The following is a 14,771-nucleotide window of genomic DNA, read 5'->3' on the forward strand; positions in this document are numbered from 1 at the left end:
TCCCGCCAAAAGAAAAACCTCCATAACGTTCACAGTGGACCATAGTACTAACCATACTAATTAAATATCAAACAAAACTTTCATGACATGTATATATGCTTGGAAGTGATCAAAATTTTGAGTGTTGTACGAAAAGCATGTTAAAATTAAGTTAATACAGAAAGGAGCGCGAGTGCGTGTGTGTGTGTGTGTGTGTGTGTGTGTGTGTATATATATATATATATATATATACGTGTGTGAAGAGTTATTGGCGTACATGTATGAATATATGATGTATGTACATGCATACTGATCAAATGGTATGGGGGATAAAAACTTAAAAAAAGCAGCAGATATACGGTTGTCATACAGGTTTCGAGTAGTAGGTTTCTTCACCTCCTTTTTATTTGTCTTTTTCTAACTTGTTTTGTTTGGAATTGGATGGCAAGAAGTCACGTGAATCGCTTTTCAGGCTCTCTTCTAATTTCTTCGCCTCTTTTCTCTCTAATCATAAGACCCTTAATTAACTCCATTTATATATAAGTCTCCAGCTCCTATCCCCCTTAGGGAAAAAAAAAAAAAAAAAAAAAAAAAAAAACCCTCCATTATTCCTGAGTCCCTTTTTTAAGTTTTTAGGGCCTTGTTATATTCTCTGTACAAACCCTATCCCGTATTCTCCTCTTTTGCTGGACTGCTTAAGATCTCCAACGTCTCTCTCTCTCTCTCTACCGATGACTTCGGTTTTTCTGAACCCACCGCACTCTTCTTTTTCTGATCTTGTAGAGCAAAAAGAAGATCAAAAGCTTAAACTCTTCATTAATTCACAGTATAACGAAGCATCATCTTCTCTTTCAAGCCCTACAGCTTATAATTTCTTTAACTCCAGTACTCAAGATCAAAGAGGGGGCTGTGAAGTTATAGGATCACAACAACGCGATCAAAAGGTAATTAAATTATAATACATCCACATTATATATGAACGCGGAACGGACTAATTTATTTGTTCGTTTTTCATGGTTTATTGGTTAGATTTCAAAATTCGTCCCCTTTCAGAAATATAACATATAAATTGTATAACAAGCTAGCTAGGTCAATCGTTTCGATAAGACCTTTTATATTAATTTGATCCTGATTATTGTATTTTATATATATATATATATAAACGCAGCTATATGAGATCATTGTAGAAGTACGATCTTTTAATTAATTTATAGCTAATATGACGTTATCCCATGACTCTTAAATAAATTCTTATATACTTAATGATAGTTTTATATTGTGGTCCACGCCTATAGCTGGTTAAATTACTTCTCATGGTACGAAGTTTGCTCTTTCAAGCTAATATGATCCTAATAATTTGATCGATCGGATCTCCATTTTTGTCCCTTTTTTTTTTTAGTTTTATAATAATATGGCAGGAAGGACCAAACATAATCAAGTATTAATCTCATCTTCATCTTCTTCTTCTTCTTCATTTCAGGCTGTGATTGATATATTCAGTATCAGTACTAGCCAAAACTTACACATATGCCAAAGAGATCGTGAGGATAATATTGGAGATCCGGATCATGAGTATAATAATAAGAGTATGAATAATAATGGTTCAGTAAAATATTGGATGTCCTCAAAGATGAGATTGATGGAGAAAATGTCCAACCCAGAAACGTGTGCGACAAGTACTGATGACAAAGGAGAGAAAACTGCGCATAAAGTATTACAGTACAGTCCTCGGCAAGACAATTCTGGACAAGCGAAATTCAACCTTTCTCAAAGCAACAGGACTACTGTTAGGGTTTGTTCCGATTGTAACACCACCAGTACCCCACTTTGGAGAAGCGGTCCTCGAGGTCCTAAGGTGATCATCATCATTATTATTATTCACTTTAATCCCTTAATTAATTTTAATTCTAATATGTATCCATATATATACTAGCACTAACAAAGCCAAACTGATTAACCTTTTCTTCGCCTAGAAAAGACAATTAAGCCAAATAAAGACAAACCTAAACACCATACCCCATCACTAATTAATTTAGCAAATAATCTCACAATTTTCTTTTGATGACGAAATAATGTCACTATTTCACATGTTTCTTTCGATGATGAAACAATTCCAATAATATATAAACTATATTTTATGGTTGTATACATTGTCTAACAGTAAATCTACATCTGATTTTATCTTGAGTTGTAGAGTTCAATTTCTACACTTATATATATATATATATATATAACCAACAAACTATTATACGGTAATTTAGTTAATACTTAGCAAACTGTCTTATACTATACATTATATATAATATATATGCTTATGTATATGATAAGATATTTATAATAGAGGTAGAGATGATCACTAAAAGCCAATAATGTGTTGGTGCAGTCACTGTGCAATGCCTGCGGCATTCGGCAGCGGAAGGCGAGACGGGCCATGGCAGAAGCTGCAGCCGCCGCAAACGGTCTGGTAGTTGCCGCTGACAGTACTAGCACTGCAGCCCCTAATTATACACCTACAAAAGGTAGTGCTGCAAGTACTTCTTACTACAAGACTACTCAGTACCACATTAACAAGGAGAAGAAATCGCGTGGCAATCACATTTCGCACTACAAGAACAAGCTCAAGCTCAAACTCCTCGAAACGAAAAACGACAATATTAATGATAAGCACTGTTTAAACAAGTTTTCTTTTGGTCTCAACGTCGACAACTGCTCGGCCTTTTCCGGAGTATTTCCAAAGGATGTTGCTGAAGCCGCCGTCTTGCTAATGGAACTCTCTTGTGGCTTTGTTCACTCTTAATTAGATTTTATTTTATTTTTCCATTTCTATTGTTATTTTGTTTCCCTTTTTTTCCGAATCTTTTTGTTTTCTTCTCTTTTTGAGGTACGTAGGTCATCAGCCAGGATTTTTTTTTTTTTTTTTTTTGTATCCCTTTTTGGAGAGAGTACTTTTGAGATATTTTGAACATGTTGCCACACAGTATAATAATGTTTGTGTGCTTCCGTGTCTTTCAAATTACGAAAATAATAAATATTTTAACATTTTTAAATCGGTTAACAAATCATTCACAACATGAAATACCCAGATAATATTCTTTTTTTTACTGGTCAAATTAATACAGTAATGTGCTATTTAAATACTACACTAGTATATACGAGGGAAATTCATTACAAGGCAGCAAGAGAATAAATTTTTGCCACATTTTGATAAAATTACAAGTCTTTTTTTTTTTTCGTAAATGCGTACAATAGATCTGATTGCAAAGCGATTAGTTTTAGTGTTTTTTTTTTTTTTTTGGTTAAAAATATAGAGCTTAGTTTTAAGTTGGTCCGTGATAACTTGAAATATTCTCTTTCTGCTTTCAGTACTGTGTACACTTGACTGTAATAGTGTAATAGCTTTACATGGTACTGCCTAAAAAGAGCTTAACGTAAATTTACCAATTACAAGATTGCTCCAAATATATATATATATATTATAAAAACGCAATTCAATTTTAAAGGCTGGACGTTGAGAAATATCAACTATCCAAAAGGCAATGGAAACAAAAAAAAAAAAAAAAAAGGAAACGGGAATGGCCCAACTCTATTGGACCATTGTCTGTTTAGCCCATCTTGGGCGAAACTTTACATCAGAAGAAATAGAAAAATAGATCAAAATTTGAGATGAATTAAAATTAATAGGCTAATAGTTTATATAAGTTAATAAATAGGTTAAATTACTATTTTGTCCATAACTTGTCTGGTTATGAATCATAACTTAACAAGTTATTATCCATAATTGTCCATAACTTGTCTGACTATGAACCATAACTTGACAAGTTTGTCCATAACTTATCTGGTTATGAACCATAACTTGACAAGTTATGATCTATTAATTTATATAACTAAAAATTAGCCTATATACTTTCTTAAGCTTTTCATATTGGCCTATTTTCTACTATTTCCCCTTTACATTTCGGTTTGGGCAAGAAAAAGATTTGTCACTTTTCTTACTACCATTAAAATTGGTAGCTCTTTTACGAGTAAGATTTGTGCAAGCTTTTTCTTTCTTTACTTTTTTAGGGTAAGATTTGAGGCCATTGGAGCTTAATATTTCACAATTTTAATGAATTCTTAGTATTTTTCTGAGCTAATTTTCGTCCCCACTCCTCGTAAATTCAAACATAAACATTGATTAAGCATTAAAATACATATCAGCATCAACGATGTTGTGTAGTCCGCGACGGGGTTGGTGGTAGCAGGTAAGGATGCAAGTGTTTCTTCCTTTTTTTTTTTTTTTTTTGCTAGTGAGGTAAGGACGTAAGGTTATAAATGGAATTAAAAGCCTACAAAAACTTATATTTAGGATTTTGCATCTAAAAATGGTAGGTAGATCATAGTTTCATTTATTATTGTTTAATTTCACAAGAACTGCAAATAAAACGTGATGAATTTTGGCAAGCAAGAATACTTTTGTTGATAAACTTGTTATTTATATCTTCTCCTCTTCCTGAGAGAAAATCTCTCCTCTTCCTCCTCTCTTTTGGCAAAAAATTAGTAACTTTCTTCTCCCTCTAGCTAACTACGTTTTATTCTTTGTCTATTTTCTTCAAAAGAACAGTAAAAGTCTCTTAATACATATATCTCTCCATTTACAGCCTACAACTAATATATTTGGTCCAGTAGAGGTATGTGTGCGACTCGTATTCTAAAAACTCACTTTTTACTGTATTTTTCTAAAATTTTAGTTATTTGATCTCAATTTTAAAAAATAAATATATAATTTGTACTCCCACTCAACAATTAAATCATATAACCACGACCTCCTACTCTGATACTATGCTAGTTTACCAATTCATCTCAAAAACTTAAACTATTAAAAAGTATGCCAACAATAGTTTTATCTCTATTTTTTTTTTCAAAATGCCCCTACTGAAAGGAAAAAAAAAAAAAAAAAAACAAAAAAAAATTGATTCATACTTACGTCACTTAAATGTTGATTTCAACGTAAATGGAAGTGTCATATAAATAGATACCAATTTATAAGATACTTTGTTAAACCATTTAAAATGCTCTTCTTAAACAGCAACTTTAAGTTGAAATTATCTCGGAAAAGAGGAAAAAAAATTTTTTTGACGTCAAACGGTCTAAACCAAAATGTTGAAATTTGGGGATGAAATGAATAGAGAGAAGAGATGAGAGTGAGAGTGAGGAAAAGTGTGGGTGTGTTTTTTCGAAACTCATCTGACGGTTAGATTTTGTTCCCTATCTCAATCTCAAATGAATCAAGGAGTAGAAGTAGGAGTAGGAAAACCAAAAAAAAAAAAAAAGAGAGAGAGAGAGAGAGAGAGAAAATAATGCAACTTGAGATTTATCGTGTATTAAATAGCTTATCATTTTGTTATTCAATCATATATTATGGAGAATATTCTACCTCAAAATGTAGCTTGGTCTAATTCATTTTACCGATTTGAGTTTTACTACAGTAAAAAACTCTTATAAATAGTCACATTTAATTTTTTTAATAAAAAACTCTCACATAAAGTCATATCTCAATTCGAATTAAAAAATCGAATCAGCGAACTAAACGGACTCTTATATAGGCACACACACTCTACATACACATGCACCGGGGATTTAGAGCCCGTTTAGTAAAGGAATTCGTTTCCTGATTTGAATCATGATTCGTGGTTCGCTATAGTATTTTTTCTCATAAAAAATATACGTAAATTGAAAATAATTCTAATCACATGGTTCTAATTCAAGAAGCATACTTCACAATTGCCTGCCGCACAGTGTAATACCAGAATGAGATTCATAGTACGTATAGGACGCTTTCAAAAATGCATCTATTCAACAAATAAAATAAGAACAATAATAGGCAAAAAAAATAATAATAATAAAAATGCTATGGAGCTCGTTTTAGCCGCGCATTAATGTCGACTGGCATACAAAATCCTTAACATTATATTCTTTCATTAAAAAAAAGGATGATATGACGTGTCGTTCAAACCTCAAAGAATAAAAATATAAAAGAAAAGAAAAACAAAACAAAAATATCACTGCATGTTATAGTTCTTGGATATCCCATGAATTTTAAATCGCTTTATGCGAAATTTAAGAGATTTTTACGGTGAAGTTTGAAAAGATAAAGTACATGAATTTTTTTGTTTTTAACGGTTATATTTATATTAAAAATAATTTTTTTATATTTTTTTTGTTTTAATGTGATTTTAATTAAATTTAAAGATTATCGGTAGAATACCTTATCGTAAAAGGACTCGTGAAGTTGATCCTGAATGAGCATTTTTTGATGTGTTTAGAATTAATTTCGTTTTTATTTTTCATATTTTTTGAGAAAAAATAGAAACATTTCCATAACAGCGTTTGGCGCAATAAAAACTAAAAATAAAAATAAAAATGATTTTTTGATTGGTGTAAAATGAGATAAAAATGAAAAATATATTTTAGTCAATTTTTAATTTTTATTTTAGTTTTCTCATCTCTCAAGCAGAGAGAGAAAGAGAGACATTAATAAGTTTTTTTACACTAAAAATAATTTCTTAATAAAACTATAAAACGCATTTTTAAAAATAATTTTTATCTCAAATTAAAAACGTTTTCATTTTTATTTTCATATAAAAATAAAATTATTTTAAAACGAGTTCTAAAAACGTCATTTATTCTTCTTTTATCCTCCAGTTCCACCACTTTTTTCTTGGCTTTTCTTTAACAGATATTATTTTGGCCCTTTTTTATTTAAAAATCCGATGGAATCTGAGATGACTCATTAAAAAAAATCATAAACAGTGAATAGGTCGCGCAAAAAAAAAAAAAAAAAAAACTATGGCCTAAGTTGATATTGGTCCACGACTCCACAACTCAGCATAAATTTTTTCTCTTTGTCCTCTATTTTTTTTTTTTGATAATTTTGTTCTTTAATTATTTATTCTTGCAAAGAACCCGACTTTTTCCCTTTAAACATGATTTTCCTTGAATCCCGTCTCTGCGACAGTTTCGGTGTATGCCCATTTTAGTCTACTGTCCTTGGCAATACTATGGTCTCATTTATTTTCTCAATTTGAGTTTATAATTCGAGTTTTATTATAGTAAAAAGTTCTCAGAAACAGTCACATTTAATTTTTTTATTACAGTAAAAAATTCTCACATAAAATCAAATTTCAACTCAAATTATAAACTCAAATCAGCGAAGTGAACAGACTCTAAACGTATTAGAGCATTCAGTCAAATCAACAGCCGTTAATTTCTCTGCCTAGTCTTCCTATCCAACGCTCCTGCACACATAAACATGACCAGAATCGTATCTACCACAAAATCGAACAATAATTATTGTCGTTTTCGGACTCTCTGACTAGATTTTAGTTATTATTCTAACAGACGTACAAATGTCAGCCACAACCGGCAAACACAGTAATTTCCAATAATACCCTCCACCACATCCGGCGGGTCCCACCCAGCAAATCACAAAATTCCCAGATATGGGAATGAGCTAAAAAAAAATTAATTTTTATTTTCCGACAGTGATGGTTCCAAAGAACCCGTGTTAATTTGTGGTACAAACTACAAAAGACTGTTTTAGATCTGGGTCAATTTCATTGCTCCAAAAATCGTAGCCCTAGAAAATGTTTTGTTCTTATTATTGCCAGAGGCGAGACATATGGAGATTAAAGATAACCCAAATGTGAAAGAGAATCTGCCAACAAAGAAAAAGAATCTCTCTCAATTGAGGGGAAAAAAAAAATACTGAAAAACATTTGACACGTATTTTCTGCGTAGTAATCCCTTGGAGTGGCATTGAAACTCATTCAGATCCATTGAAACTCAATCTTCTTCACCTTCATTTCCTTCCATACATTCACCAAAAAACTTGTTATTTTCTCGTTGGTTGAAATACGATATCCTTCAAAATAAGAAAAAAAAAAATGTCTTTTTCCTTCATGGGTGTTTAGTCACTCACCACCCACCACCAAAAACCAAAATTTTCTCAATAAAAAGTTTTTATTTTTTTTCTTTTATATGTACGTTGTGTGTATTGTATAATATATATATATATATATAGACAAAAAAAACAAAAAACAAAAAACAAAACAAATGGTGTGCGTTATCATATCTGCAACCAAACCCACCATCCCATTTGCTTCACTCACTCCAATGGAATAATAACCCACAAAAAAAAAAAAAACAAACTTTATAAAGAAAGCAATTTTTCCTTTTTGTTCCCAACAACCCCCATAAGAACATAGCATAAAAGCTTTTAGTTTACGCTTCTTCGACCATATTCTTCTTTCAGTTTCAGCAATGGAACGAGCTCGGAGAGTGGCGAACCGGGCTTTCCTGAAACGACTGGTTTCGGAGGCGAAGAAGCAGTACCGCCAGAATGAGTCTCCCGCCGCCCTGCAAAACGCATCCTCTCCGATGTCGTACACGCCGTCGAGGTACGTCTCGTCTCTCTCCCCTTGTTCCCGCACAAGAAAAGGCATTCCCAGATCGGAAACGGCGTCGTACAATGTCGGCTACCGCGGAATCGGATCTCAGACCCGGTCGATCTCCGTCGAGGCGTTGAAGCCCAGCGACACGTTTGCCCGCCGCCATAACTCGGCCACCCCGGAAGAGCAATCGAAAATGGCCGAGCTTGTCGGCTTCGAGAGCCTCGATGCGCTCATAGACTCCACGGTCCCCAAATCCATCAGACTCGAATCGATGAAGTTCTCAAAGTTCGATGAGGGACTGACGGAGAGCCAAATGATCGAGCACATGAAGGATTTGGCGTCGAAGAACAAGGTTTTCAAGTCGTTTATTGGGATGGGGTATTACAACACCCATGTCCCCCCTGTGATTTTGAGGAATGTGTTGGAAAATCCTGCTTGGTACACCCAGTACACGCCTTACCAGGCTGAGATATCCCAAGGCAGGCTTGAGTCTCTCCTCAATTTCCAGACCCTTATAACGGATCTCACCGGCCTGCCCATGTCCAACGCCTCGCTGCTCGACGAAGGCACCGCCGCCGCCGAGGCAATGGCGATGTGTAACAACATCCAGAAAGGGAAGAAGAAGACCTTCATCATCGCGACCAACTGCCACCCCCAGACAATTGATATCTGCAAGACCAGAGCTGAGGGGTTCGATCTTAAGGTTGTTACGTCGGATCTTATGGATATTGATTACAAATCCGGGGATGTTTGCGGTGTTCTTGTCCAGTATCCGGGGACCGAGGGGGAGGTGTTGGACTATGGGGAGTTTATTAAGAATTCTCATGCCAATGGGGTTAAGGTTGTGATGGCAAGTGATCTGTTGGCATTGACATTGTTGACGCCGCCGGGCGAATTGGGGGCGGACATAGTTGTTGGCTCTGCTCAGAGGTTTGGTGTTCCGATGGGCTATGGGGGTCCTCATGCCGCATTCTTGGCTACTTCACAAGAGTACAAGAGGATGATGCCAGGCAGAATCATCGGCGTTAGTGTCGATTCGTCGGGAAAGCCTGCGCTGCGTATGGCTATGCAAACAAGGGAGCAGCATATTAGGAGGGACAAGGCCACTAGCAATATTTGCACTGCTCAGGTTCGAAAAAGGACTTAAAGTTTATGTCTGTCGAGTCTATAACAATGATTTGGCCTAGTTTTTATTAGAATGTTTTTGTTTTTGTGTTTTTTGGGTTTGTAGGCACTGCTTGCAAACATGGCTGCTATGTATGCTGTTTATCATGGACCTGAAGGGCTTAAAACGATAGCTCAAAGGGTTCATGGTCTTGCCGGGTTGTTTGCACTTGGATTGAAGAAGCTTGGGACTGTGGAAGTTCAGGGCCTTCCCTTCTTTGATACTGTCAAGGTCAAGACTGCTGATGCTCATGCAATTGCAGATGCTGCTTACAAGAATGAGATAAATCTGCGAGTTGTAGACTCGAACACCGTAAGTCGACTTCAATTCTATGATGGAAAAAGAAGCAGAAATTATTTTAGAATGTTGGTCTGTTGATTTTACAGAAATTTAATCACCTTGCAGCTCACAGTTGCCTTTGATGAAACGACCACCTTGGAGGATGTTGATAAGCTTTTCAAAGTTTTTGCATCTGGCAAGCCTGTGAGTATTATCATATATCAGTTGAGATAGATGGTATTTTGATTTAATTAATCAAAACTTTTGCCCATCTAACTGAGATTATTATTCCTCAATCAGGTCTCATTTACTGCTGCATCTCTTGCATCTGAAGTTCAGCCTGCCATTCCTTCTGGCCTAAAGAGGGAGAGTGCATTTCTTACACATCCAATCTTCAACTCGTATGTCCTCTTCAGTCTTATAAACTCTCAAAATTTACATTTTTCAATTATAAGCGCTCTGAATTCTCTCTCTTTTTTAGGTGCCACACCGAACATGAGTTGCTCAGATACATCCACAAGTTACAATCAAAGGACCTTTCACTATGCCACAGCATGATTCCACTTGGTTCTTGCACAATGAAATTGAATGCGACAACGGAAATGATGCCAGTTACATGGCCTAGTTTCACTGACATTCACCCTTTTGCCCCTGCTGCTCAGGCCCAGGGATATCAGGTAGTCCAAAATGTTTGTCTGCTAATAAATTCAAAGACACTTGCATATGTTTCTTTGCCCACAGGCCACAATATAGATGTTTCTCAATAAGACATTGACTTTGTTTACAATTGTCATTTCCAGGACATGTTCAACAATCTGGGTGACCTATTATGTACTATTACTGGGTTTGACTCTTTCTCCTTGCAACCTAATGCTGGAGCTGCTGGAGAGTATGCTGGACTGATGGTTATTCGCGCTTATCATAAGGTACAACTACTGAACCTTTTTTATTTTTCCTTCCCTTCTAGTAGTCTATTGAAATCAACCGCTTATTAGGCAGAAATTGCATTTTGTTTCTCAAGTATGCAAACAAACAGAAATCTTAATTGCATTGAATGGAAATTGTAGGCAAGAGGGGACCATCACCGCAATGTGTGCATCATTCCAGTTTCGGCACATGGCACAAACCCTGCTAGTGCTGCAATGTGCGGCATGAAAATTGTGCCTGTTGGAACTGATGCCAAGGGAAATATCAACATTGACGAGTTGAGAAACGCAGCTGAAGCAAACAGGGACAACCTCTCGGCTCTTATGGTAAGCATGATCCTCTATGCCAGGAAATAGATTTCGGTTACTTGAAGTGACAAGATTAGATGAAAATAAGTTGAAGAGCATCAACAATGATCTGATTGGAATGATATTAATATCGTAGGTGACATATCCTTCCACTCATGGAGTGTATGAAGAAGGTATCGACGAGATATGTAACATCATTCATGAGAATGGAGGTCAAGTCTACATGGATGGAGCCAACATGAATGCACAGGTTAGTTTCATCTACCTCTTTCTTATTTTTATTTTTTTCCCTTCAATACACGTCCACGGTAGTTATTAGGTAATACGATTAGTTTTGTCTTTTGTTATAGTGTTAAGATTTTGAATCTTTCAGACTCAAAGTAAGCTTGGACAATGAACACTCAGAAGATTTTTATGAGCTACAAATGTTTGATTTCACCAACATTTCTCATGGTCTAACTAGGAGATCTCTTACTGGTTTTAATTGATCATAATAAAGTCTAAATGGATTCTTGTTTCTTACAGGTTGGTCTAACTAGCCCGGGTTGGATTGGAGCTGACGTTTGCCATCTCAATCTCCACAAAACATTTTGCATTCCTCATGGAGGAGGTGGTCCTGGAATGGGTCCCATTGGTGTGAAGAAACACTTGGCGCCATTTTTGCCCTCACATCCTGTGGTAAAATACTCCTTTCAGTGATGTTTATATGCAATTGCTCTTGTTAGGAGTATATGCATCCAACACAACAAGGACAAATTTTGCATGAGATTTTCATTTTTGGTCCAGAGTATTTAATCTCTATTTGATATATCAAGCATTCCAGTCACATGTCTTCATCTATTTCAGGCGAGGTAAAAATTTCGATTAATTTTTTGTTTCTCTTTCATAATTCTGAAGGTACCTACCGGTGGCATTCCTGCCCCTGACAAGGCTCAACCACTTGGAACCATTGCTGCTGCACCTTGGGGCTCTGCACTCATTTTGCCAATCTCTTATACTTACATAGCAATGATGGGGTCTAAGGGACTCACTGATGCATCAAAGATAGCTATTCTGAACGCAAACTACATGGCAAAACGTTTGGAGGTACACTTTTTCTTCCTTCACTGTTGTTTGCTTTATGATAAGATCTATTAAGGTCTGCAAAGGATGTAAAGCTAATGTTTTTCATCTTGAAGAGTACGAAGACATAATTCATTCGAAGTCTTGCCAAAAAAATAAATAAATAGTTCTGTTACAATGTGATGGTATATTTGGTCTCTAGTGCCTTAAGAAGTAACATTCCTATGGCTTTCTTTTCTCATTTGGTTTATGTTTTTCTTTCAGAACTATTACCCCGTTCTTTTCCGAGGTGTTAACGGAACATGTGCGCATGAGTTCATCGTTGACTTAAGAGGCTTCAAGGCAGGTTTCTTATTTGTTTTGACCTTCAAAGTTCAAATGCTCACTTCTATTGTTCATATTCTGTTCATTATGTGACTCATTGTATTCCATTATTTTTGCAGAACACCGCTGGAATAGAGCCCGAGGATGTTGCCAAACGTTTGATGGACTATGGATTTCACGCACCAACCATGTCATGGCCAGTTCCTGGCACACTCATGATTGAACCTACTGAGAGTGAAAGCAAAGTATATTCAACAAACAGAACTCTCCTCTTTCTTTTTCTCCCAGAAAAACAAAACTTTTCAATCTTTTTCTTGTCTTTTTTTTTTTTTTTTTTTTTTTGGGTCTCAGTAAATTTTGCTGTTGCTTTGCAGGCTGAATTAGACAGGTTTTGCGATGCTCTCATTTCCATCCGGGAAGAAATTGCCCAGATTGAGAAAGGAAAAGCTGACATTCACAACAATGTGCTTAAGGTAAGACTTTGCTTGTCATTAGATTTTATTTTATTTTATTTGTTACATTAGAACAGAACTAGAGAATTAATTTTGCTTTTAGAGCACCTCCAATATCTAAAAGATGCAATTTGCAGAGCGCTCCTCATCCTCCGTCACTGCTAATGGCAGACGCATGGACAAAACCATACTCGCGAGAATCCGCAGCTTTCCCTGCCCCCTGGCTCCGCGCCTCCAAGTTCTGGCCTACTACAGGTACGCTTTCACATTTTATTGTCACTCTCAAATTGAAGAATATTTCTTAGATTAGGCTAAAATAAGTAAGAGCATTGCCATATAAGCTTTGATATTTCTAATTAGTATGAATATTATAGGCATGTTTAGTTTGCTGATTTGAGTTTTTAATTTGAGTTAAAATGCGACTTTATGTGACAGTTTTTTATTGAAGTAAAAAAAATTAAATGTGACTATTTCTGAGAGCTTTTTATTGTAACAAAATTCGAATTATGTCTTTTCTCTTAAACTTGCTAATGTTTTTTTTTTTTTTTTTTTGGGTATCAGGACGTGTTGACAATGTTTATGGAGACCGCAACCTCATCTGCACCCTTCTCCCAGCCTCGCAGGCTGTCGAAGAGGAGGCCGCCGCCACTGCTTAATCTCGGGACGTCCACGTCTGGCGTCGACTTTCTTTTCTCGATTTCGGACCACCCTCCTCCTCCTCCTCCTCCTTACATCCTTCCTTCCTTCACTGTAATATAATTCATCTCCCATACGTTCTGCTGCAGCAGGGTGACACTCATTTTCCTGATATGATAATGATGATCAACCATCATAATAACAAAAATGTTGCTCATTGCAACTAAAAAAAAAAAAATTGTTGTAATTATAATTGCTTCCTTCTCAATTCCTTTTGGTTTCTTTTACATAATGTCTAGATCATAAAAAGGAAGGAAAACTTTTTATTATTGTTTAATAATTGAAAATTTGACCTTATTTCAAAGTGAAACGATAATGAATTACTGGAACTTTTAAATCGTGAACGATTCAGAGTTGAAGACTTTCAAGATTGAGCTGGCAATTTATTATCCAGTTTGTTGCCAGCTAAATGTCATGCATGGAATGTAATTCGCCATAACAAGCCTGTTCATTGCTATCCGGGCCAAATGTTGTCGGTTTGTTTGTTCTTTGTAGCCTTATAACAATTTTTTTTTTTTAAAAAAAAAAAAAACTCCTTTCTCAATGTATAAAATCCATTTTAAATACGGAGAATTCTTTGTAGTGTAAGGAAAAAGAAAATTTATTGGTAGGCACAATATTCCATTGTCATATTTTTCTTAATAAAAAAAATTATGATATTTGGCCATTTAAAATTGTTTACCGTAAAATTATCGAATAAAAATTGAGTACTGCAAATTGTCACTTTTAAATCACAGGTATTCTTCTTCTTTTTTTAAATTTTGAGTTTCGAACTAATGTCTGGCCATTTTGGTGTTCCGTGAAGTTGACCTTTTTTTATATTCGTAACAACTGAAAACTGAAAGCGAACCACCGCAAATCTATTGGAGATAAATTAAAAGGCACATTATTATTATTTTTATTATTATTATTTTTGAGTAAAGCACATTATTTCGCCTACATGAAATTTGATATGCCTCGTTCATTTCGTTGATTTGAGTTTTGCTACAGTAAAAAGCTCTCACAAACAATCACATCTAACTTTTTTGCTACAGTAAAAAGCTCTCACATAAAATCACATATCAACTCGAATTAAAAACTCGAATCAGCGAACTAAACGGACCCTAAATTCTAAATAAAAATAAGTTATATCTAATATTGTAGTTTTTGT

The 14,771-nt window shown here is 35.2% G+C and overlaps 2 protein-coding genes across 2 annotated transcripts; both read left to right on the forward strand.

Moving 5' to 3' along the window:
* Positions 1-558: 558 nt before the first annotated feature.
* LOC21402444 (putative GATA transcription factor 22) lies at positions 559-2,947 on the forward strand. The gene is made up of 3 exons (XM_010098764.2): positions 559-923; positions 1,460-1,834; positions 2,363-2,947. Exons 1-3 carry the CDS (start codon positions 711-713, stop codon positions 2,774-2,776), a joined length of 1,002 nt encoding a protein of 333 aa, XP_010097066.1. The 5' UTR covers positions 559-710; the 3' UTR covers positions 2,777-2,947.
* Positions 2,948-8,041: 5,094 nt separating this feature from the next.
* On the forward strand, positions 8,042-13,857 carry LOC21402445 (glycine dehydrogenase (decarboxylating), mitochondrial). Its single transcript, XM_024166027.1, has 15 exons — positions 8,042-9,537; positions 9,640-9,885; positions 9,979-10,056; positions 10,153-10,253; positions 10,334-10,529; positions 10,653-10,778; positions 10,920-11,105; positions 11,224-11,337; positions 11,613-11,765; positions 11,985-12,173; positions 12,414-12,491; positions 12,593-12,718; positions 12,848-12,946; positions 13,063-13,180; positions 13,487-13,857. Exons 1-15 carry the CDS (start codon positions 8,278-8,280, stop codon positions 13,579-13,581), a joined length of 3,165 nt encoding a protein of 1,054 aa, XP_024021795.1. The 5' UTR covers positions 8,042-8,277; the 3' UTR covers positions 13,582-13,857.
* Positions 13,858-14,771: the final 914 nt, after the last annotated feature.

The sequence above is a fragment of the Morus notabilis genome, unplaced genomic scaffold (genome assembly GCF_000414095.1).
Source record: "Morus notabilis unplaced genomic scaffold, ASM41409v2 Scaffold804, whole genome shotgun sequence".
Classification (NCBI taxonomy): domain Eukaryota; kingdom Viridiplantae; phylum Streptophyta; class Magnoliopsida; order Rosales; family Moraceae; genus Morus; species Morus notabilis.

Excerpts from the sequence above, each read along its gene's own strand:
- LOC21402444 (XM_010098764.2), top strand. The coding sequence starts at position 711 with ATGACTTCGGTTTTTCTGAACCCACCGCACTCTTCTTTTTCTGATCTT. Across the intron at positions 924-1,459 it reads CACAACAACGCGATCAAAAG|GCTGTGATTGATATATTCAG; the intron begins GTAATTAAATTA and ends TCTTCATTTCAG. Across the intron at positions 1,835-2,362 it reads GCGGTCCTCGAGGTCCTAAG|TCACTGTGCAATGCCTGCGG; the intron begins GTGATCATCATC and ends GTGTTGGTGCAG.
- LOC21402445 (XM_024166027.1), top strand. The coding sequence starts at position 8,278 with ATGGAACGAGCTCGGAGAGTGGCGAACCGGGCTTTCCTGAAACGACTG. Across the intron at positions 12,719-12,847 it reads CTACTGAGAGTGAAAGCAAA|GCTGAATTAGACAGGTTTTG; the intron begins GTATATTCAACA and ends GTTGCTTTGCAG. Across the intron at positions 12,947-13,062 it reads TTCACAACAATGTGCTTAAG|AGCGCTCCTCATCCTCCGTC; the intron begins GTAAGACTTTGC and ends TGCAATTTGCAG.